The 23,942-nt window shown below is 39.9% G+C and overlaps 1 protein-coding gene across 1 annotated transcript in view; it reads left to right on the top strand.

Annotated features, from left to right (window-relative positions):
• CPLX1 (complexin 1) overlaps positions 1 to 22,612 on the top strand; it is a 99,191-nt gene extending 76,579 nt beyond the window's left edge. The window contains exon 3 of the mRNA XM_083884089.1: positions 17,875 to 22,612. Coding sequence (XP_083740215.1) covers positions 17,875 to 18,072 — 198 coding nt within the window. The 3' untranslated portion in view covers positions 18,073 to 22,612. The remainder of the gene's footprint in view (positions 1 to 17,874) is intronic.
• Positions 22,613 to 23,942: the final 1,330 nt, after the last annotated feature.

Below are 23,942 nucleotides of genomic sequence, written 5' to 3'. Positions count from 1 at the left end.
AATTATTCAACTGAACAGGGATGAGAAGAAGAAATAGGAGAGTCCCAAGACTCTTCCCTGCTCAGAGAAATCACTGAGAAACTTTAATTAATGTTAATTGGAATGAATTGATCCTTTTTTGAACATTAAGTTAGCTTGAGACCACAGTTGTAAATGCAGTCTTATGTTAAGGAATATATTAAGAAATGAAAGTTTATATGAAGATCAGAGGATACAAAGTAAAAAATAAAATATGGCCCCAGTGTGTTTATATTTATAAAATGTAAATTGGTAAAGGATATGGATTGGGTAACCTTAGAAAAGAGTAAGCATAGCAATTAAAAATAAGTACATCTGGAAAATTAGAAAGTAATTTCTGACCTGTGTCTGTGTCCACAGATCAGTATTAAGTTCAGTAAAGTCTTACTATGACAACACTTAATTATAAAGAACAGTGTGGTAAATTTATAGAATGGATTTTATGATTATTTGGTATGCATTTAGTGAAATGTCAAAAGCTTTGTTTTTTCTTTCTAATTATTCACTTCCAAAACATAGCAAAGAGCTGATGTGTTTCTGAGCTTTTTTTTACCAATCATAAATTCCCAGTATTTGTGACATGCACACACTGGAAAACTATTTCAGTTTTGCCTAGAAAAGAAACAGAGAGGACAAATGAAGAATTGGAAATAACTGGTTTCACTAAATATTTAAGAGCCACTTGATCTTTTAAAAACCTTTAAAAATTTAAAATACACAGAATAGGAAGATTGTTCACCAAAATGTTTCTCTCAGCATATGTCCCAACTCTGCACTAAAGCTTTGAGTGAAAGAAACCAGTTAGAAGGCATGTCCTCCAGGACAGAACTCAGATTTCCATGTGGCTGTAGAGTTAGCCCTATGCATTTACCTTTGAATAAATATAATGAACTAATAACAGACCATCCAATTGTGCTACATTACCAAATCTTTTTAGTGCTCTGTCAGATTAAAGAGTGCTCACATCCACCCACAACATTAACTCTCTTTCCTGCTCTCTGAAATTTAATGCAGTAGCTCAGTCTCTAGCTGTTGTTGAAAGAGAACCTGAGAGGTGATGCTGCAAAATGAAAGCTCAGAAGCATGTATGACAATTGCACCCATCTCAGACAATTCTCAGAGATGCCCAGTAAGAGCGGGATTTGGCAAGTTACCCTAGCAGTCCATCAGAGGAGGAGGAGGGATGTAAGACTTTGCAGATCTTATTAAATCCTTGTCACGGTTTCATGTGTGTTGCAGTGGTTCCATGTGCAGGTTGCATCTGTTTTCAAGAATCATATATGAAGTCTTTAGATAGAATTGAAAATGAGAAATATAACAGGATTTAAAAACCCACATTACATCCATTCATAGAGAAGAGATAAATATGACAACCCAAATGCAAGTTTGGTTTCATGATGTCTCTGAACTGCCAATGGTTGAAAGTAGTTGAGTAGTTGCTGCCAGAGGCAGAATCATTTAATGTTACACTGATTTTTGCAATCCTCCTCAGAGCAGTAACTTCTGGCTATCTAACTGGACCCTTGTTATAACATAGTATTTGCAGTTTCCCTGTGCCACTGCATTTCTGCTGCACATTTTCAGCTGTAGTGGTGGGGTTTTTTTTTGGGTTTTGTTTTTTTTTTTTTTTTTCTTTCTTTCTCTTTCTCTTCTTTTCTTTCTAAGTGCAGACAATGATTTATCTCTACTGCATATAAAAAAGCAAGTAAGTCTGGGCTGTTAACACTGGTGACTGTGTCTCTCCTCCCCTCCACTTTTGGTGGGTACAGAAATCACTCTACAACACATCCATATTTTCTACTTCAAATTTCCTCCTTATTCATCCTGAATCTAAGGAATATATCTGAGTGTTATGTCATACTGTAAGAGAGAAAGGAAAGAACCTGAATGGGGTCCATTGTTCAAACCACAGCACAACTGCCCTGCTAAAAGCCCAGCAGAAGACCGCACTGATTTTAATCTTCTGCAGTGAAGGAAACAATTACTAGGGGAGTACCAGGACTGGAAAGAACTTGGAATGCTGAGACAGAGCTATAAAATTTTAATGTAATGGCTGGAGGAAAAAACCACTGTAGTCTTTTGGACAGTACAAACCAGAAAAATACTAAGGGGATAATATTTTTACACAGCATTATGCTCTTTCTGCACTTGACTCTGACAACCATGGACCTTCATATGCTCTGCTGAAGATTCCTTTGTCTTTCAGTCTTATCTCCCCTCTGCTGCAAGAAACATACATGATGTTCAGTTTTCACAGGTTGTCCCAACACACAGCTGCTGGCATAATTTCTTCAGATTGTCATAAAGGGGCACCTGATGAAACCTCATTCTTGGAGAAATATCTTAATTCTCATCAGAAACAGAAAATTTTCTCCAAAACTCTGACTAGCCAATGAGATTTAAATCTGTAGCCATACAAAACTTAAGACCCACTCCTTTGAAGGAGATAGTCTATAAGGGCCTCAGATTGTTGGAGACTAGTGGTGGCAGGCCAGAGCCCAAAGAGAAGAGCTGCTGGAAGATGACTCTTACTGCTCTGGGGCTCAGGATGTGCAGAGAAAAATATTCCAGGCTCATTCCTTGACCTTCTCCTGGAAGGAATTATCCATCTTAGCAGCACCACTGAAAAAGGTCCACAGATTACAGGGGGAAAAAAGGATAGTTAGTGAGGTGGGACATCAAGCTTTTACCTTGCTAGAACTCATCTGTTCCTCCTGTACATTCCTCTGCTGAAATTATCATTTTGGGCAGGTAGTGAATATTATCATCCTGACTGGAAACCCATTAACACTGTGGAAGGTTTTTGTATTAGTCATCAGAGCTAGTTACTATTGATCTTTGGTCCGATGAAAGTGATAGGCACTACATTTAAAAAGAGCTAAGTGTCTGATATGCAACAAAAAGGTCTTGTAAGGAAATGAGAATTGCAGGAAGTCTATCTCACTGCTATTGCCAGCTTTCATTAGCTGAACCCAAATTTATGCTTGTTCCCATTTTTGTTGAAGGAATGGATTATGCCTAAGAGGAGATGGGGTGGTGTGAGAGAGAGAGAGAGGGAGGGAGAAAGTGGAAGAAGAATCTCAATTCTTTCTAGTTTTAGTGAATCAGTCAGAATGAAAATGGATTATTAAGTATCTGTTTTTTAAAAAATTAAAGGACTTTACAATGGGCACCTACAGAGATCAGAGTGACAAAAAGAGATGAATTCAGGTGAGGAAAAAGGTTTGTAAATATTTGGGATCATTATAGGGACAACCAGGTTCACCAATTAGTTTGCCTTACCAACCTTTAGCAATCAAACTGCTTATTGTCTGAACTGGCTGTCACTTCTTCCTTGGTTCTCAGCAGGGAGAAATGCATACCTAAGAGCATGATGTCCCAGGTGCACACCTTGGGACATGCATGGAAGTTACTGCTGCCCACAGTGAATGCCTCTCCCCACCAACTAGAAGGGCTTAGAACAGATGCGTAACTTGTAACTATCTAACTATTGAGCAAGTGCTCACTCGTCGTCTTCTATTGCCAGGTTCATTGCAAAGCCCTCCTGTAGAGGAGTGCCCAAAATGGGAGAACATCATGCTAAATAGGCAGCTTAGTTCTCTGGAGCCTGGTGATGGCTGTGTCTGTCAAAGAGCAGGCCCTGAACTCTTGTCACAGAGGCCACCCCTGTAAGGCCCCAGCTGTCAGCATCTGGACATATGAACCCAGTGCTGTGTAGCTTTCCAGACTTCGTCTCTTCTGCTATAGAAATGCCCTGCATTTCTAAGGTAAGGTTCAGAGGGTAATTATTCTAGTGCCTGGAGTTTTGCTTTTTGTTTTAAATATACCTTTCAGATGATATCAAAGCAGGAAAAGCCACAGGGCAAAGTGGAAAAATATTGTTAATGTCTCCTAATTAAATTCATTGAAGCAAATCATCTTTCTGCTTCCTGTGTTCTCCACTGTCTGTGATTTTTTTGTCTCTCCTCCAGTGTGAGTTGGCACCTCCTTCTCCTGGGAGCCACACACTTGCTCTGATAAAGGCTGATGAAGTTAGTGCCCCAGAAAAGTCATTTTCCAAACACAAGGCTGAATAACCAGACAAATAATATTTTCACACAGCATTGCTGAAAAATAACACAGAGTCCTTGGGCTTGCAGGGCTGCTCTGGGAAGCAGGTGAGAGATGGAACATTGATGGGCAGTCTAGAGAGTGAGCAGGTGCTTTTTATGATCATGCTTTGTCATTGAGTTGTGCTTGTTTTCAGACAATCAGAGGCTGTGTCTCTCTAAGACTTAAACTTTTTCCTCCTGTTATGTAAGTGGGAGGAGCTAGTTTCTGTGAGAATGAAGTCAAACAAGAGCAGGAACTGGGGCTGAGGAACCTGCCACATTGGGAAAGTGACAGGCAAGCTGTTACCAGTAAGGATGCCAAGAATGCATGAATATATAAATAAAAGGGAGATTTTTATCAGCAAAGAGATGCACACCATGTTTCCCACTCTTCTTGAAAGTACTCCAGAATTAGAAGCTTGTGCCCAACTTAAAAATCTGCACACTAGTTTTTTGCCAATGTGCAAACTTCCTACCCTCCCACACTCTACAAATCTCTTTGACAAAATTCCTGCAGATGACGGGTTTCCACCCTTGAAGCACATAAGGTCAAGAACAATAAGTACCTGAAGTCACACAAATGTTAGCATTTCCTAAGCAAGATCTGAAAGGTAATCAGAGGGTATATACCTGCTTGACCTGTTGTGAGGGTGCCAGGACATGTCCATCAGTGGGCATGAAACAACATCTCTTTTCATCCCAGCAGCCCAGTCAGCTCAGATACAGAGAAGTGTTTCTACTTTTTCTATTTGTTCTGCCCAGGCTCTAGTCCGAGCTGGGTTTATGGGTGGCTTCTCTGTTCTGCACACACAGAGCCCTTTTTTTCAGGTGCTTCTCAAAGGCTACGGTGTTCCTTCTCTCAGTATCAGAGTTCCTAGGTTTGTCACTGGGTTTGTGCCAGCTACTTCTTCATGTACTTGCATGGTAGTAATTTTTAAAGACCTCTACTATTAGTAGAAAGCATGCTTCCACTAATACAGGACTTCTCTTGAGGCAGCAAACACTGAGATTTGAAGGAGCTTTTCTCCCAGCTTTTCAACAAAAACTTACATGAAAAGATTCCAATTTTTAGCAGCAATTTGGATAACTAGGGCCATTTCCAAAAAGGCTGAAGCTTTGGCCAAAAACCACAACCACCTGATCCAAAAAAGCTCATGTCATCCTAAAGAAAGGAGTCAAGTGTATTCTTACTTGATCTTTTTAATTACTTCTTTTTTACATTTGAAGAATAATTATTCATTAATAGCCTGAAGAAATTTAATTTTCTTAAGTAATAGGATTCCTATTCCTCATGGCTTTGCTAGGCATGTACAGATATTTTATGATGGGAAGGTATTAAATAGTGGTTGGGATACAGAAAAGCCTAATCAGTTGAGCATGTTCGTGATGTCCATGTTCACATTTATGTGCAGGCTCAGTTATTGATGTGTTCCCTTCCAATGCTTCTTGCCCCTTGAGGTCATCCAAGATATGAGATCTCTCTGCCCTCTTCTCCTGCTTCCCACACCCCACATCCAGCTACTGGAAGTTTCATTAATGACACCAAAATGCTCAGACAATATGAAAATAAAATAGGGAGCCAGCTTCCCTTTGCCTAGCTTGAGGAGGATAAGACGAGCATGGCTGGTTATCAATTACTGCATAAGTAAGTTCTTTGAACTGCTGCTTTATGACATGTACACAACAAAATTCCAACATGCTGCATGCATCCCATTCACTACTGTGACAGAAAATCCCCACCTGATTACATCAAGAAAGATAAACAAAATGGGTTTGTTCCTCTCTTCTTGACACACTGTCTGGAAGATGAATGCTTGCATGCATTAAGAGGTTTACACTTCAGCTGTTCTATACTCTTCTGTTGGAATTGCTGTGAGGTCCTGTATACATGGGGGGCAAGAAAAATTGGAGACCAAGACCTTGAGAACTTTTGAAATTTATTAGAATTATTTAAGAGTCTTTGAAAAGGCTCTTTTTTGGTACTTTAGTGAATGGATACTGGTAGGAGATGAAACACCTTTATCTTGTTATGATAGAACGAAGATGTGCCTTGGAGAAATGTACAGCAGAGACAGCAAGCTCCTCTACATAAGGTTTCTGCTAAGGTTTCTTCTGCTGTACAGCTCTTAGCTTGATATGGGCTGTGAGCTCCATGGGCTCTGCCCCTGCTCACACATCCCTGACAATACAAAACATTTGTTCTATGACCATGGTCAGCCAAGAGAAAGGATGAGCAAAGCGCAACAGCTGATTTCACATAGAGGAAATAAGAAACATGCACCTCATCTCTAGAATGGGTTTTGAGCTATCAGCCCAAGCCAGTTGTTTGCTGTTGCAATGGTCTTAGATTTTTTTATATCATGGCTGTTTACAGTTGAAAACAGTTCTTCAGTTTTGTCATAGCAACCCAACCTTACAACACTATATAGACTGAGTGGGTCTCTCACTTCAACACCATTATTGCTGTTTGGTAGGATTGTTAAAATGGACGTGATATCTTCTCTTATCAGCTTTCACTACAAACATGTCCTCTTTAGTCTCTTGGGAAGCAAGAAAACTACCTTGAATTAAGTAAGGAAGAAGCTGGTGTGCTAGTTCTAAAAGGGCTAAAGAAAAAGAAGTGACTTGCCCTTTAATTTTTCATGTCCTTCTGAAAAGCCGCAGCATATGAATTAACACTCATCATTTCCTGCTCACTCTTTTGGATGTCAAAAGTTTTCTTCCTATTTTTAAATCATTTTGATGTCAGAGTTCTCACTTCTGTTGCCAGTTAATGGGTTTGAGAAATACTCTTTTTTGCTTCACAGGGATGAGTGTGTCAAAGGTTTGAAACTAATTGATTAACTACCTTTGATTTTACTGAGTCTTGGCTCAGAGTTTGTGACAATGCCTTGGTCTCAACAAATCTACTGGCAGGGTGGCTGTGCTAATTAGTTCCTAGCTGCAATGGCTGCAATGTGAAATTTATTCCACACAGAAGAATCCCCAAGGAATTTATGACAACAATTAAATAGTGTCAAAGCAAGGACTAAAGATAATCATCCAACTAATCTTTCCTGATCTCTTACTGTTGCCGAATTACATTATCTTGTGCTGTCCACAAAGTCAGCAATTACAACTTTGGTGTAGTTTACTTAAAAAAAATTCTTACTGAAAAGTTTGGTGCAGCTTATTGTCCTGTCAAATTCATCCTATCAACCCAGAGGAGCTACTGAGGACAGTATAACATCTGAAAATAGCACAGAAACCACTTCTTATATAGTGTAGCATCATTGTAAGCAATGACTGTGTTTCAGAGCAGACTCAGTGTAGCCCCTTTAGAAGGGTAAATCCTACTTTAATTCTCTGTTCACCAAGAAGAAATGAATTGTCTCCCAAATGGTCACACAGAAAGCTGAGAAAAATTGCAGTTGCATACCTAAATTTTTTGTCTAAGGGCCTCTTTTTCTCCCAGGTTAGTTCCTGAAATTCTCAGAAGTAGAGATATGAATGCTACTTTTATATATATATATATATATATATATGTATATATATATATATATTTGTGTGTGTGTGTTTAATAATCTATGTTTATGATCTGTGGAATTTTTTTAGATAGAAAATGATCTTTTTCATTTCCCTCAAACCTACTGTATAATAGACAACTACAATTAAATGCAACTGTCCCTCACAATGCTGAACTTAATTAGGGAACACAAATTTACCTGGAGCTTTCAGTCAGATATGAGGGTGCCACTTCCAGAATCCTTTCTAAGTTCCTGCTCCTCTGCTGTGATGAGCTCTGTTAACCTATTACTTTGCTGATAACACCATCCTACATGTTAATGAGCTTTTTTTTAGTGTACTACAAAACGCGAAGGAGCACCGAAAGTTTCATAATAGCTGTAGCTGATATGTGCACAGAGAACTGTTCTAGCAATATGCTAGAGACAAAACTGACAGTAAGAAACTGTTTTTTAAAAAATCTGCCTTTCATGGCTTCCCAGGGATTTGTAGAGATGAGATGCAGAGAGCTCACACAGTTTACCTACTGAAAGCTGAACTTAAAATGAATCAGCCATTTAAGGTTAAATCTCTGAATTTTCAGCTGGCTTCAAGCTCCAATCTGTGAAGGTGCTCGTGATCAATAAGGCAATGAAATACTGAACCTCACCAAGAACAAACCTAGCAAGGCAGGATAATAATAAATTTTTAAGCCTCATGAGCTAACAATGAGTTTCCTATTACCCTGGAGAGTACAAACTATGTTTCTTTTGGCAGTTATCTGGATCTTCCTCGTGCTTTGCACTCCCAGAAAAAATATTACTCCTCATCCTGTGGTGAACCACTCCTTATCCTCTGGAGCTCTTGTGTTATGTTCTTGTAAAAACACACTGACTGGACTAGACCTTTCAAAATAATATTTAGTAAGCAAAAATGAAAACACACCCAAAAGGCCCAAAACAAACAAGAACTAAAACAAAAAAGAGCTGTCACATGTGGTAAACACAGGGTATGGAAAAGAAATAGTTTTGTCTAATCTGAATTGCTTCAGTATCCTGGGAAAATAATTTTACCAGCCTTGTACTAAAACAAAGGCTTTCATTTGGCAAAGGAAATAAATGCAGGAGGCAGGAAGAAGGATGACCAGGTTATACTTCATGTTCTGATCTTACATAGTGCACACATAAAGAAGGATATGTCCTATGGATTTAGTATTTATGCTAGCAAATATGTAGCTATAACATTAATTCTTCTAAACTCATACAAGCAACTGCATTTATCTATTTCCAGGACCCTACCATTGGCTTCTGGGAATTTTTCTTGTGGAAAACTAAATGTAGATTTTGGAAACACAAGAAATCATAACCTGTTTTGGCTAGTAGCACACCTGCTCTCCATCACTGAAAAATGCCTCTGTTCTCATGGGAACCTTCTGCAGCTTGACCCCATCTTGGTGATGGAGCAAATCTAAACTTTCACTGTAACCTATGAGCAATTAAACTGCAGTTGTTACTGTGGATATGTAAATTTTCTTTCTTCTTATCCTGCATAACTGCTTTGAAGAATAGAATTGACCCAGATTTTTTTAACTGATGCTGCAAGTTGGATTCTGGGGGAGAGATTTTTCCACAAGAACCAACAGGTTTAGGATTACAGTATGTACTGTACTTATTTTGGGCCCTGTGGCCATGAGTCAGTGCACTCATTTCAGTCCAACCTCTAGGTACATGAAATCAGTATTTTAGAGCCTCTAATCCTATACACTTCTTCATGAGTCAGATAGTCTCTGCTTACTCTGGAGATTTCTTCTCTGATTACAAGATGGAAGAACTTTGCTAGTCAGCAGTAATTTAATTATCTCCATTCCTGAAGCTTTCAAGACCTCATTCCCTTACACTGAAGCTGACCATATTGCAGAAAGGCATTGTTTTAATATGGATGCTGCACACACAAAAGGAAGAAAATAAACATACTTGCAAACACAGAGAAAATGAAAACGTGTTTTTTGCTGAGTATTCTGAAAATTTCATGGAATATGTTACCTGTGTCTGTTGTTTCTCAAAGCCTTGGTTTCCAAAGAGTAGTAAATTTATTCACAAATTGTAGTTCATACTGCCTGTATGTAGTAATGGAAAAAAAAAGGCATTTGACTGGGAAAACAGCATAGTCCAGTGACTTGAGCAGTTAGCAGAATGGCCAGTTTGCTTCAGCAGAGTCAGCACGCGCAGTAGATTAAGTCAAAATATGTTTCCCATCTACCTCTGTGCAAACATCCAGAATGGGCACGAAACAAGAGGAGTTAGAGATGTGCACATGCCTGCAGGGCCAGGATCTTATTGGCACCACAGGGGTATGGTGGATGGCTTCTGTAACTGGGTATCAGGAGAGCAGACTTTAGGCTCTTCAGGGATCTGCTTGGTAGAATACCATGGGATAAAGTCCTGGAGTGAATGGAAGTCTAAAAAAGCTGTTCAATATACACAGATCTCCATCTCCAAAGTCAGGAGCAGTGAACCCCGACAAAGATGCCCAGCAAGATCATGCAGCAGATCCTCTAAGCTGGAGAGTCACAGATTTGATGGCTGAATCCCTTGATGGTTAAGGAATTGGCTGGATGGACAAAAAGACCTGTGATGTAACATCCCATCCTTAAGGAATAGGGAACATGCAAAATTCAAAAATGCTTGTTATTGAAAGTAACAGCAAAAGTCAGAGGGTCCACAAAAATTCATGAAGTTTTATTAGTAAATTACACACTTGGCATTGAAATTAGTATGTGTTAGTCCCTGACCTACCATATAAACACATGGCAGTGGGTTTTGGGTTGAGGGTTAAGGTGAAAGGGAAAAGAGAAGGGAAGAGATGAATTAGAGAGAAAGTGAGAGAAGGAAGGAAGGAAGGAAGGAAGGAAGGAAGGAAGGAAGGAAGGAAGGAAGGAAGGAAGGAAGGAAGGAAGGAAGGAAGGAAGGAAGGAAGGAAGGAAGGAAGGAAGGAAGGAAGGAAGGAAGGAAGGAAGGAAGGAAGGAAGGAAGGAAGGAAGGAAGGAAGGAAGGAAGGAAGGAAGGAAGGAGAGGGAGGGAAGGAATCACCATAGACAGTTTCCAGTGTCAGGGGTCTTGGATAGTCTTGTTTCGCCCTTGCAGTCCATGTCCACTTCTTTACCTCATACCTGTGCTTGTGTTGTGCTGTGTTGGGCTTATCTACAGAAGCCATAACAAGGATTTTTGTCCTGGGAAAGTTTTGCACTTCGCTCTACATGGCCCCTATCTCCAGCCATGTCTTGTTCTTTCTCATGGTGTGTTACCACCAACAACTCTTGGCTGTTATTGCCAACATGGTTGGCTCTACAGCTATTGGGCTATCAGTGTTTTAAACATATAAATTTATCCTCCTTTTCTTCTAGGATTCTACATGTAGTTAAAGGATCAATGTCCAAGCAGACACCAAAGATGACTGGTTTCATCAGGGTTTGGTATTAAACTACACTGTTCAGCATCTTTGTCAGTGACACGTACAGTGGGATCAAGGGACTTGCTGAGACTTGCTGGAACCCTCAGCAAGTTTTCCACAGACACCAAGCTGTGTGGGGCAGTCAATGTACTGCAAAGAAGGGATGCCATCCAGAGGGACCTGGACAGGCTGGAGAGGTGGGGCTCTGCAAACCCCATGATGGTCAAAAAGGCCAAATGCAAGGTGCTGTACCTGGGTCAGGGCAATCCCAAGCACAGATACAGAATGGTGAGTGGATGGATTGAGAGCAGCACTGAGGAGAAGGACTTGAGGGTGGATGAGAATTTTGACATAGCTTGGCAATATGCATTGCAGTCTAGAAAATCACCCTATCCTGGGCTGCATTAAAGGCAGCTTGGCCAGCAGATTTAGTGAAGTGATTCTATCCTTCTATTGTGCTTTCATGAGATCTATCTGAAACAAGGTGTCCAGCTCTGGGATCCTCAACATAAGAAGGACATGAACCTGTTTGAGCAAGTCCTGGACTTGAGTCCGGTTTGAGTCCAAATCCTGGAGGAGGGTCACAAAGATGATTAGAAGGCTAGTGTACCTTGCCTCTCTCCCATGTCTGAATGGGACTCTAAGCAAACTAGCCTAGTGGAAGGTGTCCCTGCCTGTAGGGGTTTTGGGGTGATTTGGAAATATTTTTAAGGTCCTCTCCAATCCAAGCCATTCTATAATCCTGTGATCCCTTTCTTTTAACTAGGTTTGTGTGGGCTGGTCTCCCCTGAAACCAATGGAATGATTACCCTTGATCTGTGTTGTAGAAAATTCAGAGATGGCTTCTGCAACCACGGAGATGATGCAGTTCTTTTTTTCACTTAAACAACAGCAGTGGACAGATATGATACTGTTTTCAAACAAAGTAAACAAACAAGGCTTGTTGAGTGCAGATCTGATCTCGCCCAGAGAGCAGCGCTTTATCTTGCGCTCCAACTGTTGTAGAGCAGCAGAAAAGCAAATTTTAGATCTTTTGTTTAGGGTAGCACTACTCTTGGATGCTTGGGGCACTAGGTGTTCCCTTAGGATTGTTTTGGATTTCCACAGCTAATTGGAATGGAAACCAGGGATGTGGTTCTCAGGCAGCAATATTGCTGTGGGGAGAAGGAAAGACTATGATTCATCCAGTGTCCCCAGAAGATGCTGATGCGAGGCAGTTGAAGATCAGGTGTGCCCTTTGAAATCTGCATCTGGATCTGATGTGTGTTTGTGGTGCAAGAGAAAACCTGTAGGCCTCTGTGTTTGCTGTGGGAGCCCTCTGGGAGAAGCTGGGGGATAAGACTGAAGAGCATACTGGAAGATCTGATACAAGACAGGTCATGCAAGAAGAATTGCTGTGATTTTGACAGAGCTGAAAGCTTGAGCTAGCACAGAGTAGCAAGGCATGTGTAGCCACTAGGAACTTATGGGGAGATGGAACCTCGGATGAGGTAAAGGACATGAGCCAGGTTTACAAATAACTGCTGCTGGAAAACTGCCTGAAAAACTCTGACAGCCCCGAAGGAAATTGTTTTGGAACATCTTTTCTGGGAGAAATGAGACCCCGCCTTTGCATCTCAAGTGTCCTCTACCTGTAGTTTAATTGCCCTTTTTTTTTCTCTCTGCCACCTCTCTCCTGAGCTGTGCTTCTGTTTGGCTCACATACAATTGAACAATGTACTGCAATTGCCAGACTTTGCCTTGTTCTTTTTCATTATTAATCAGATGTCTTCCACTAACACATTGACAGGGTCAGCAGAGCTGTGCAGCAGCATGCAGAGACAAAAAAACACCCACCCCTACACTCACTCCACACAGAGCCCCCAGGCACACCCCCCCCACACACCCCCTTGCTGGCCTGTCATGGACTGAGGCACCCAGCATTCTCTCTCATGACTTTCATTCCATGCCACAGTTTGAAATTTGCATGATTGCCCTGATGTGTCAGGTTGTGATTCTTTGTTCATTACTCCTCAGAAAGCACAGAGATTATCTAGGGTCAGCATGTCTGAGTTGCCTGAAACAGTCTGTGTAATTCTAACACTGCATGGCAGACCTTGCACTTAAATGGGTTACTTGGGAGACAAAGAGAGTGTCCTCCTTTGGAATGTGTTAAGAGCCTCCCTCACACGTTTTCTAGGGACTAATCTTCTCTATCAATTTTGGGAAAAATGAACTGATTAGAAAGACAAGTAGGCTGACAAAAACAAACCAGCAAGAAGAGCCAAATTTAACACAAAATGAAGTCAGCAGATTTGAGCCTAAAGAAAAGCCAGAGCACATTTTTGGGCAGATCTACATCAAAGTAGGCTCTGTGCTTTAAACAGTGGTGAGAACAGTGTACTTGGAGCTCTGGGTTTCGACACCCTCACCTCCTGTATTTGACCGCCTGTTCACTTACAGAGAGACCAAAGAAATCATGTAGAAAGATTTCCAAGTTTGTACAAATCAAATAAAAGAGGAGTCTTTTTTCTGTACCCTAGACTCTCACATTTGTGGAACTAAAGGTCAGTGCTGAACTCTACCTATTGCTCTTGATTTGTTTTAGTCCTACATATATTCCTGGCAGAAAATTCCATGCATTAATGATGGAAAGATCTAAATTGGGCTGATGTTATCTTTGGTAATGGAAGAGGAAAATAAGAACTTTGCACAATTGGCAAATAATGTTCTAAAGGAGAGATGAAAGATATTTTTTGCAGTAGCTGCATATTTTCCGGATTTTTTTTTAAGGCATTTCGTGGCAAATCACCTTAGACATGAGGACAAATATTTTAATTGCAAAGGGTAGTTAAGTTTGAGAACAGGTGAGAGGTTTTCGGTAGATGAAGTCCCTAAGAAAAAGACTAATTCAGGTCAAGTTATCTCTTGAGATAAATTGGTGTGCATGTTGCCCTTCCAGTGTCTTTTCTAACCAGATGCTTTCAAGTCTGGGTGATTTATTTTTTTTTTTTTTAATTTTTTTTGGTTGTTCAGAATATGAATTAAATTTAACAGACAGAGCTCTTAGTATAGACTTGCATAGCTTTTATAGGAAGCAAGATAAGGAATAAACATTAAAATCTCTCACTAGCTTTTCAAACCTTAGCTAGTAAATAGTAAATAAAATAGTAATTCCAAGGATGGCTGTATCTGCTGCAGCTGTTTAGACATAGTTTCAGTACTATCTGCAGCTATACAAAACCACTGCAAAGTAAAATTCCCTGAAGAGAGATATAACCACTACAGTTCACATGCCACCCTCTTCCCAGAACATAAAGCTTGGTGATATATGACATGCAGTATTATTTCATATGCAGTAATATTTGGACTGAGGTCCAGTTTCAAGCTCTCAGGACACTATGGGAGGAAGAGTTGTTTCCTGACTTCTCTGGTCCCACTACATAGTCTTCGAGTTGTCTTTGTATCCCCCACAAACCTCCTTTTTTAGTTCTTTAGCTTTTTCAGATAAATCACTTGTTTCTGAGTTGGCAGTTCCAAATCTGATCCAAGGAAATCCACTCGCTTGACATTGATTGCAGCTGTCTTCCTGCAGAGTCTTCCTGACCCAAAGATATGCTGTTACTTCTACAAGTGTGTTAGCTATGATATTATTCTATTCATTCCATGGCCTAGATATTTGCTAGATAAACATGTTCATTTTTAGTAGAAACTGTTGGCTTGTCTTAAGAAATTTAACTATATTTATGGTAGGTTCACATTTTAGGCTGCAGATCCCATTGGCTCAACTCCCTGACTCTCTTAGTGTCATTAGATCAAATTTCCAGAATGTTTCTAGTTCATGCACCTACTTTGCCTTGTAAAAAGCTGGAGGAATATGGAGGAAAAGAGATCAGGAGGAAGTTGATGTTAGTATGTCAGTATGGTCTTTTCCTGGCATGCAGTCACTAAGTGTGGGTTACGCCAAGGGCCCGGGTATTTTTTCCCTGCTCTTCCCATTGGATGACTGAGGACTCCAGGCTGACAGTATTTCTCTAACATGACCCAGTGATGGCAATCCCCATGTGGCTGCAGAATAGTAACTCCAGGAGTGGCGAGAGGATGCACATACTAAAAATGTTTTAGTATCTTCCTGGGTTAGGCCCATAATTCTGCATATAGTGGAAGATATGAATACATGACTAAAGGCCAAGCAGGTAATGATACAACTTCTGATATTAAATTTTGTGAGGTTGAACCTTGAAAAAAATGTAACTATTCTCATGCTTCGAGTTTTTTTTGAACTAATGAAATATTTCCTATCCTCAGAGCACCAGGAAGATTATTTTTAGTCATAGTTTTAAAAACTATTTGTTGACTTCACCCAAATGATTTAATATGAAGACACTGTTTTAAAATTTTGCTTATATTAAGACTTTCCTTTCTATGATTTTATTTCCTCTGAAACAATTTCAAACATAAAGTATGCTATTTTATTAACATTTGAATCTTTACAGTTTACATTTTTTGTTATTGCAAAGCATTCCAAAATACCACCAAATTAAAATGATAATACTGAATTCTCATAACTGGTTGGTTTTATTTCACTCTTTCCTGTGAGCTGGATGTTTGTTCAGCAAGTTCCTGAGCTAGATGATCAACACATCTTGAGCTGATACTTGTTTTGAGATGGAGGATTTGAAAGCACACAGGGTACCTGTGTGTTAGTATTTATGTTGTCTCCACTACTATTCTCCTCTAGCTGGCGAAGGAAGGCACAATCTACATATAAATTACATTGGGAATCACCTAGAGACATCTACCTGTGGCCTGAGAGTGAAAATGGGGTTAATACAGCTGTACAAACTGACTACAATCTAGCAGTGCATGTCATTCCATCTGTGTGGTAGCTGATCCTGTGTACAATCTCCTTTGTGGTGTACAGCCCTGTAACTGCAAGTTGGTAAAACCCTTTCTTTGTCTCACATGTGAATGGAGATACCATTTGTCTTTAATATCTCTACCATGAAATCGGGTGTGACCAGCACCTTGTAGGTATAAAAATTTTAAGACAAATGTCCTTAATGAACATTTCGGCATGAGAGAATTGGTTTAGAGAACTAGAGGGTTTCAAAGCCACTGCTTTCAACTTTGCAGGCTGTCATCTTAAATATAAATGATGATGGAGAAAGGAATCAAAAAAAATGCCTTTGCTCAGAAGTGTTTAGGACGAAAAGTCACACACAACAGCCCTCTGAAATGAGAAAGTCATGAAAGTGGCAATGTGCTTTTGGTTTTACTGGTTAACAGTTTTTACTAATCTTAGAAGTAGAAAAAATGAAAAGGAAAAATAATGAAAATAGCATCTAATTCATGTCTATTCAGCAGTAAGGTTTTATTGGTACTTGAAAATACTGAGTACATTGTACCAGCTTAATTCTTTGATGTTTTTGAAATCATATTTAGTTTTCTTTTTAATGTTCTTTTCAAGCGTATTCATGCAAAATACATTGTAAGTAATTGTTCAGGTTCTTGTGAGATGAGTGATAGCTGAGGAGCTGAGAGTGAGCAACCATGAAGGTGGCTTTTCAGAAGGTTAAAAGGCTAGGCAGGAGAATATTGTTGCCAGACAGGGAGCTGTTAGCCTGGGGACCACAAGCATCCTGAAAATGTACAGCTGTCCTCTTTGAAGCACAGCTGGGCATGGAAAAATGAGGACACTTTCTGAGTTTTTGCATCGCGATCACAATACCAAGAAAGTTTAACCTCCATTTATCATCACAAAAAGTGGAAGCAGTCTGGGAAATTTGAATTGATCTGAATAAACAGAGCAGGTCTCTGAACAACCTGATGTAGCTGAAAATGTTCCTACTCACTGCTTGGACTGGATGGCCTTGAAATGCACCTTCCAGCCCGACCCACTCTATGTTTCCATAATATAAAGGGAGCTTGCAGGTATACTTCTTGCTCTAGATTTGCATGTGACAGTTTGAGTTGATTTTTTTTTTTGTAATTGTGTATCACCTAATCTCTGAAGTGCAAACACTTATGGAAAGAGCAGCTTATGGGTATGTTTTATGTCCTGTATTAAATCTAGCTTCTTGAATGTAATATCATAAAATAACATTCTGGTTACTCATATAATGTCTTAGTGGCATGCTATTAATTCTTAGTGGAAGTACCAAATTTCAAGTACCCATTCTACTCACAGTGCTCAAAGTGTTTTTCTTCAAATAGTATGAGTCAGCTGATTTTCTCATGAAGATTTATTTTCACAGAAGTCTTTCTGTCTCACTTATACAAAGAGAACATGGATGAATGGTGTACAATATGTCCCACTTGAGAATATCTGAAACTGTTGTCTTTACTGCAGTCCTGTCTGTCCTGACCTGTTTGCTTTCTTTTGTTGATAACTAACTTTTCCCTGAAGTTTTGCCACATCTATAAGCTATAAAATGCTGCAGATGGACTTTCAAAATCATCGTGGTTGATGGACCTGAGCATCAGGCTTGTTAACAGAAAAGAGGAGGCTCAACATCAGCAGAATACCACCCTAAAACTTCACTAACACAAAACTTATACTCTCTTTAGAGATCCATGGCTGCATAGTCCCAGTTTCTCCTCTGTACTTGCTTCTGGGTGATCTCAGCATCTTGTCTTGTGAAGAATATCCATCCACTGGGCTATACTTAGTGGAGGGTTGTTAGTATGGATATTTTTAGCGTCTGTGTAAAATTGCAAAATGAGAATGTTATGTTCTTGCTACAGAGTATGAGGAACCACATGCAATGGCTTGCTTCATCAGCCATCCTGTTCAGCAGATGTGTTATTTTTCGTATTATGATTCAGACAATGTGTTATCTCTCCCCTGCAGTATGGGATAAAGAAGAAGGAAGAAAAGGAAGCGGAGGCCCAGGCTGCACTGGAAGCTAATGCTGAAGGGAGTCTGACACGCCCGAAGAAGGCGATCCCTCCTGGCTGTGGGGATGAGGAAGAGGAAGAAGAAGAGAGCATCCTAGACACAGTCATCAAATACTTACCGGGGCCCCTGCAGGACATGTTCAAGAAGTAATAGCTGCAGACTGTTAGATGGGCATAAACAGTACTGCAAAGGATTTCTCTTTTGCCCAATGGGGATTTACAATCTTGCCATTCATCCCGCAGTCCTCCCCACCTCTGCCCTCTACTGCTCACTAGTCTCTTCGCTTCCCATTTCCTTCCGACTGCCTCTTTCCCTTTCCTGCACCCCAAGGCTCATCCATTCCTTAATTTTGTACATAGTCACATCCAGTAGATGCCTCTGAATGGATGTAAAGATTAAAAAGCTGCAGACTACACAACTTTTATTATAAGCCATAGTACTGTGTATGTTAAATAAGGCAACTGCACATCAAGCATAAAAAAGGAACAATCTCATTTCCATCCAATGCAAGAAGGAGCGTTCACTAAGTATGAACAGTGGCCTCTTTTATTTTTTAAAATTATCTTATTTTTATTATTGATAATAATTAGACATTATTATAATGTTTTTATTGATTGGATCACATTAGCCATTTTTTGTTGAGCTCATCTGCTCTTGGAAGGGATATCTCAGTTCTCCCATGGAAGGAGAGCTTTTCTGTTTTAATTCCATCCGTGCCATAAATAAAAGAGCATTTGGAAAGTAAATCATGCATGACTTACACAGCTGACATCACTCAGAATTGTGGAAGAAGTGAATCATCTGCCCTCAGATGCTGTAAAAGTTAAATGCCTCAGAATCTAAGCAAGAGTCATGTTACTTTGAGGAATTAGCCATACATTTACCTTGAATGAGCAAATTGGTCAGGCACTTGCCATATACAGAGAGCTGAAACCATAGAAAAGTGCACAGTGCACTGGTAGAGGACCTCCCCAACCCCTCTGAAGCCAATGACAAGTGTATTTGCTGCTCTGTTTAACCAATCTTCCTCTTTCTGCCATATTCAACCATCGTGTTTCCAGCAGTGCTTGCGGGTTGGACATTTGGGTTCCAGCATATTGTCATGGCTGTGTCCTGCTCACCCTTTCCTGCAGTGTGTGGGAGTGTGTGGTGGCCTGTGGCAGATCTATAAATATCCATGATGCTTAATGTGCTAAGCTACTGCATTGCCTTGGGGAGGTCACTTATTTTCTGCCCCACTGAGATCCTGCACCTGCGAAATGTAGGTTTCAGGCTCTACCTACTATAAAGGCATAAAGTGAGGATGCTTCTCTAGTGCTGTGCTGGAGCTAATTAATATTAGAGAATTGTGTGGTATCCCTTGATAACTGGCAGGGTGGGAGAAGAGTATTTTCTCAGCATTATCTTTGTGGCCTTTTGCAGACAGGTACAGATGTCTCCTCAATTAAACACTTTAGATATCATGTAATTGCATAAGAAAATCCAAATTCTATGGGAGACGTTGACTTGCTAATACTTACATAGATTCAATACATAGATAGACCTATTTTGAATGCAGGTCCTCATGATCAGATATCTGGCTTGTCATCTGAAGAGCTAATCCTGAAATTTTGCATCTGGATAGGTCTCTCTAGTTGATGCTGTGAGAGTGTCATGCCATCTCAGTCTCACAATCTTGTCAGGAGAATCAGGGTTTGTCTGGCAGAACCAGCATTACTTGTCCCTGTCCTGGAAACAACAAAGATTTCCTAAGTACGTGGATGAGATTTGAAAGCAAATACACTCCTGCTTGCGACAAAAAGGAGGATAATATCAGATAGTTCATTATGCACCTAAATTAAGCTTTTTACTTTAATGGATCTTCTTTGCAGTGGTTCAGTAATTGAGTTTAGGCAAACATCTCAGTATTTTCCTGAATAAGATATTTTAGAAGACATTTATCATCTTTCCAGGTAAGCAGAAGAAATCTGTACTATAATTAAGGAATTGAGCATGAGAGCTCTGTATCTTCTAGTAGCATCTATTGTAATAGAAAAAGATTATTTTGAAAGAAAATAAATATAGTATGCCCCCTTCACACAACTCTTATTCAGGTGTTATAGTCCTCTCTTCTTAGATAATTTCAAACATAACTTTCTACTGAATCCAAGATGGAGTCTGAAGAGGTCTGGCTGATATATGTCAGAACAAGTTGATAAAGATGCAGCCAGGCTGGATCTATGAACAAGACTTGTTTCAGGTACAAGCTGCCAAGGGCTATCCAGAGGAAAGAAAACATAGATTTTCCTCATTTGTATAATGTCAGTGGGACTTTTTCCCCCCTAACTTTCATTTAAAGCAAGATGACTGCTTCCCTCCTCGGGCTTTTAATGACCCAGAACACTCTATGAATCAGTGCTTGAGTACAGCATGGTAGTGTTCAGCAATTTACCATTTTCTAGGAAGAGTGTCCTACTCACCCCATGCAAATTCAGGAACTAGTAATTTGAGGCTGTTTAAGTAAATCTCACAGAATTGAAAACTCTCTTTCTGTCACAAGGGCAGCAGCTCATTTTGATGCTCTGCCACAGAGTATCCAACATCCCTGAAAGCATAAAGGCAGAGCCTGGCTCTTCGCTTCAGCCACTCCTGGTTGCTAGATGTAACCTAGATCACTGACATACAGACATCAATACTTTTGAAATGCCTTGATTAATCTCTGCGACACACATCCTCTAATACTTAAGTAGAACCAACAGAAATGTGCCTGTGCAGAGATGAACCCATTCATATATTTTCCTGACCTTGTGCTGGCGAGCTCTGCAAACAAACAAATGAGAAGATAAGCTCATTCCACTTTACTTTGGCTTTTCTCTTCCATTTGCTTCCTGACCTTTCCCTAACCCCCATTAGTGATTCCCCTCCTCATCCAACCAACTACTGTTCCTGATGTAAGATGAGAATTTTCTGCCTAGCATTCTCCTTGTATAATGTTAGTGCTGATTGTTTTCACAGTCTCTCTGGCAGCTTAATGTGCATGTTTGTGCACATATCTGTGGAAGGTGAGGAAATCAGACAAGACAGGGAGAAGAGAAAGAAAGGAAGACTGTTTGTTACTGTTTTAGATAATTGTGCCTCAGCAGCTGTGGCATTGAATGAACAGTCTAAGTCAGGATCTTGTGTAGACCCTACTCAAATTTCTTAAGCAGGTAGTGCTATCCCTGGTCTCAGAACACTAAAAATACTGTCCTTGAGAGCTGAGCTGTGTGAACATCTGGATTGAACCCCTGAAGAGGGTCATAGAATCACTGTGTTGAGTCTGGGTGCCTCATTCCAGGCTCACAAAGCAGGAGGGAAAGGTAAGGTGGTTTATTAGTGTTTTCTGAGTCTTTTTCATTGTGGGAGCTTCCCAGCTCAGCTATTTCATCACTTCTGTATCTCAACTGGCCACACTCGCAGCAGCCCTTTCTCCACTGACAGCAGAGAGTTCATCCAGGTGTGAGCTGGTGGTTCCCATTTCCCTTTTCTTGCCATAAGAAACATGACAGAAGATCTACCACAGGTAATGGATAGGTTTTGTTTGGTTTTGCCTCGCATAACTTTTGCATGAGAGTGGACCTCTCCTCAAGTCATTCCACAGTCCCCAAGTGCCTAAGCCATGCTGAACAGACTCGAGAACAAGGCACTCTCCTTTCTCTTCTGCCCATCCATTTCCCTTCCCACTCAGAACTGATAACAAGGGACACAGACACCTTTGATTCATGTGTGAAAGTCAGAAGCATTGTCTCACACTTTTCCCCTTGGTACTCAAGCAGGTGACGAAGCACTTAAACAAGACACCAAAGAGAAGCATGGTTCATTGTTTGGATTCTGAATATCTTTTTGTTTTTCATGACATTGTTTTATTTGCATCACTGGTCTGTTCAATCTCAGGTAAATGAGGTATTTTAGTTTTATAGCTACTTTTATTTACACAGAAAGGTTGTTGGCTAGACACTGCAAGTCATTTTCCCTCACAGTTCCAAGACTTTACAGGTTAGTAAAAAAATAGTCTAAGGGCCTTCACATTTGGAGGGTAAATGATTTAGTTTGCCATTGACCTTGTGAACTCACATTTATATGTAGAGAAAGCCATATAAAATCAGACTGCAATATTAATTATCAGTGCTACTCTTGTGTTTAAAATTGATAAAACAAAATATAAGATCATGTGCTTAATCACTTTGGAGTTCCTCTGTCTATATTTCTAGTATCATACATTGGCTTAGATCCCTCCCAGCCTCTCTTCTTCCTCAAGAAAGACCATACCAGTGCCGCTGAAGACATCTTTTCGCCAAGCTTTTTGTGCTAGAACAAGCATTGTTAGAAATAAGCTGTTGTGATCTAAATGTAATGTCTTCTGTATCTGAAAGTTGTCTGTATTTGTTCTGAATATATGTTATTAAGATAACTGTTCCTTCATGCACTGAGTTAGTAAAATATTTCAGTACTGTCATCAAAAAAATTGCCTGTTTTCTCTTTTTCTCTTTCACACACACAGAGCAAAATTGAACTTAGTCATGCATTTTCTAGTAGAAATGCTCCCCAGCTTTCTTTCAGATGCATGTAGTACTTGAGGATGATTTAAAGTAGAGACATTGTGAATGTGATTTTAATTTGTTATTTTCCTGGTATTTTTTCCTGCATGAAGTGAGTAAATGGTATGATGTTCTTTTAAAATGGAATCACAGCCAATAAAAAACCCCAGTGATTTCATAAATTGTTTGCAATGCTTTCCTGTGAAATTCCTACCAGGCTACATTTGGAAATCGAAGCATGGTTGCTCATATACAAATAGAATGGTAACAGAATTGAGGAGCAACATGGATGTTATTTGAATAAATATCCTCATTTTTTCATTTGTCAGAAACACTGATGATGTTTGATGTGCACAGGTGATTATCAAATTTTAAGTAAGTTTTGCTACTAGGAATTAGATTTCCTTGGGAAGAGCAGAACAATGCTCCTTTGAAAGAAACATGGACATTTAGCTATGGTTTAGTGAGAATATGTCTGGATCTTAAGACAAAAAATGTAACACACTGATCAGCAATCACACAAACTGTATCTCAGGATCCAGAATTCATGATATATACAAAACTCATTAAATGGCAAGTTCCACACAGCTAGGCCTCATTTTACTTGCCCAGGCACAAATCATTAGTTGTTATATTCAGCATGGAAGTGTTGCATCACGTTAGAAAAAGATATTACCATACATCTCATAGGAAAACCTGATACCCTTTTACCTACCCTTCCTTAGGACCACTGCTTGATGATTCATTTTTTTTTGTGGGTGTTTTACAAACAGAAGCAGCCATGGGACCTCTCTTGGAGAATCAACCCATATTATTTACATGCCAGAACACCCACTCAGAATTTCAGCCTAACACTGCTAAAACTAACACATGCTAATCCTGCTGCAGACTGTGAGTTCAAGGGCAGGCTCTCCACGTACCTCAGCTTCCAGGTGAGGTCTCTGAGGAAGATAACAGGGCAAGAAAATACTTCTCACTTGTTTCCCCAAGAAACGCACAGCTTAAGGGAACAAGAAATGTCATACCAGACAAAAGCTGGGGACAAGATCCAGATACTGAAGAAGGAAAGCAGGTGATTTTGATAGGCTTAATTTCATTTTGCAATGGAGGTAAATGATTCTTTTTAAACAGCTTCTGCTTTCTTACTAAAAAAAAAAAAAATTCAGCAGGCACATCGTGAGGGCCTCTGGAGTGAAAAGCTACTCTAGTTATGAAAATGCATTAGTGATTTATTTCTCAGACAGTGATCTTGGAATGAAATTATTAGCCCTACTTCAAGCTCTCTCTCTTCACTGAAAGTAGTGGTGGCATGGACTATATACTTGGGGTGAATATTTAATCTCCAAATGAAAATCTGGGTCCAAAGATACTCATCATGGTCCTGATTAAGTCCATTTTAATGTCTTAATTTTATTTTCTTCCAGAGGTTGCTATGGATGATCTAAGGTCCATAAAGCTTTCTCT

Source organism: Zosterops lateralis (assembly GCF_965231275.1).
Source record: "Zosterops lateralis genome assembly, chromosome: Z".
Classification (NCBI taxonomy): Eukaryota; Metazoa; Chordata; class Aves; order Passeriformes; family Zosteropidae; genus Zosterops; species Zosterops lateralis.
This window is presented reverse-complemented; position numbering and strand designations above follow the sequence as displayed.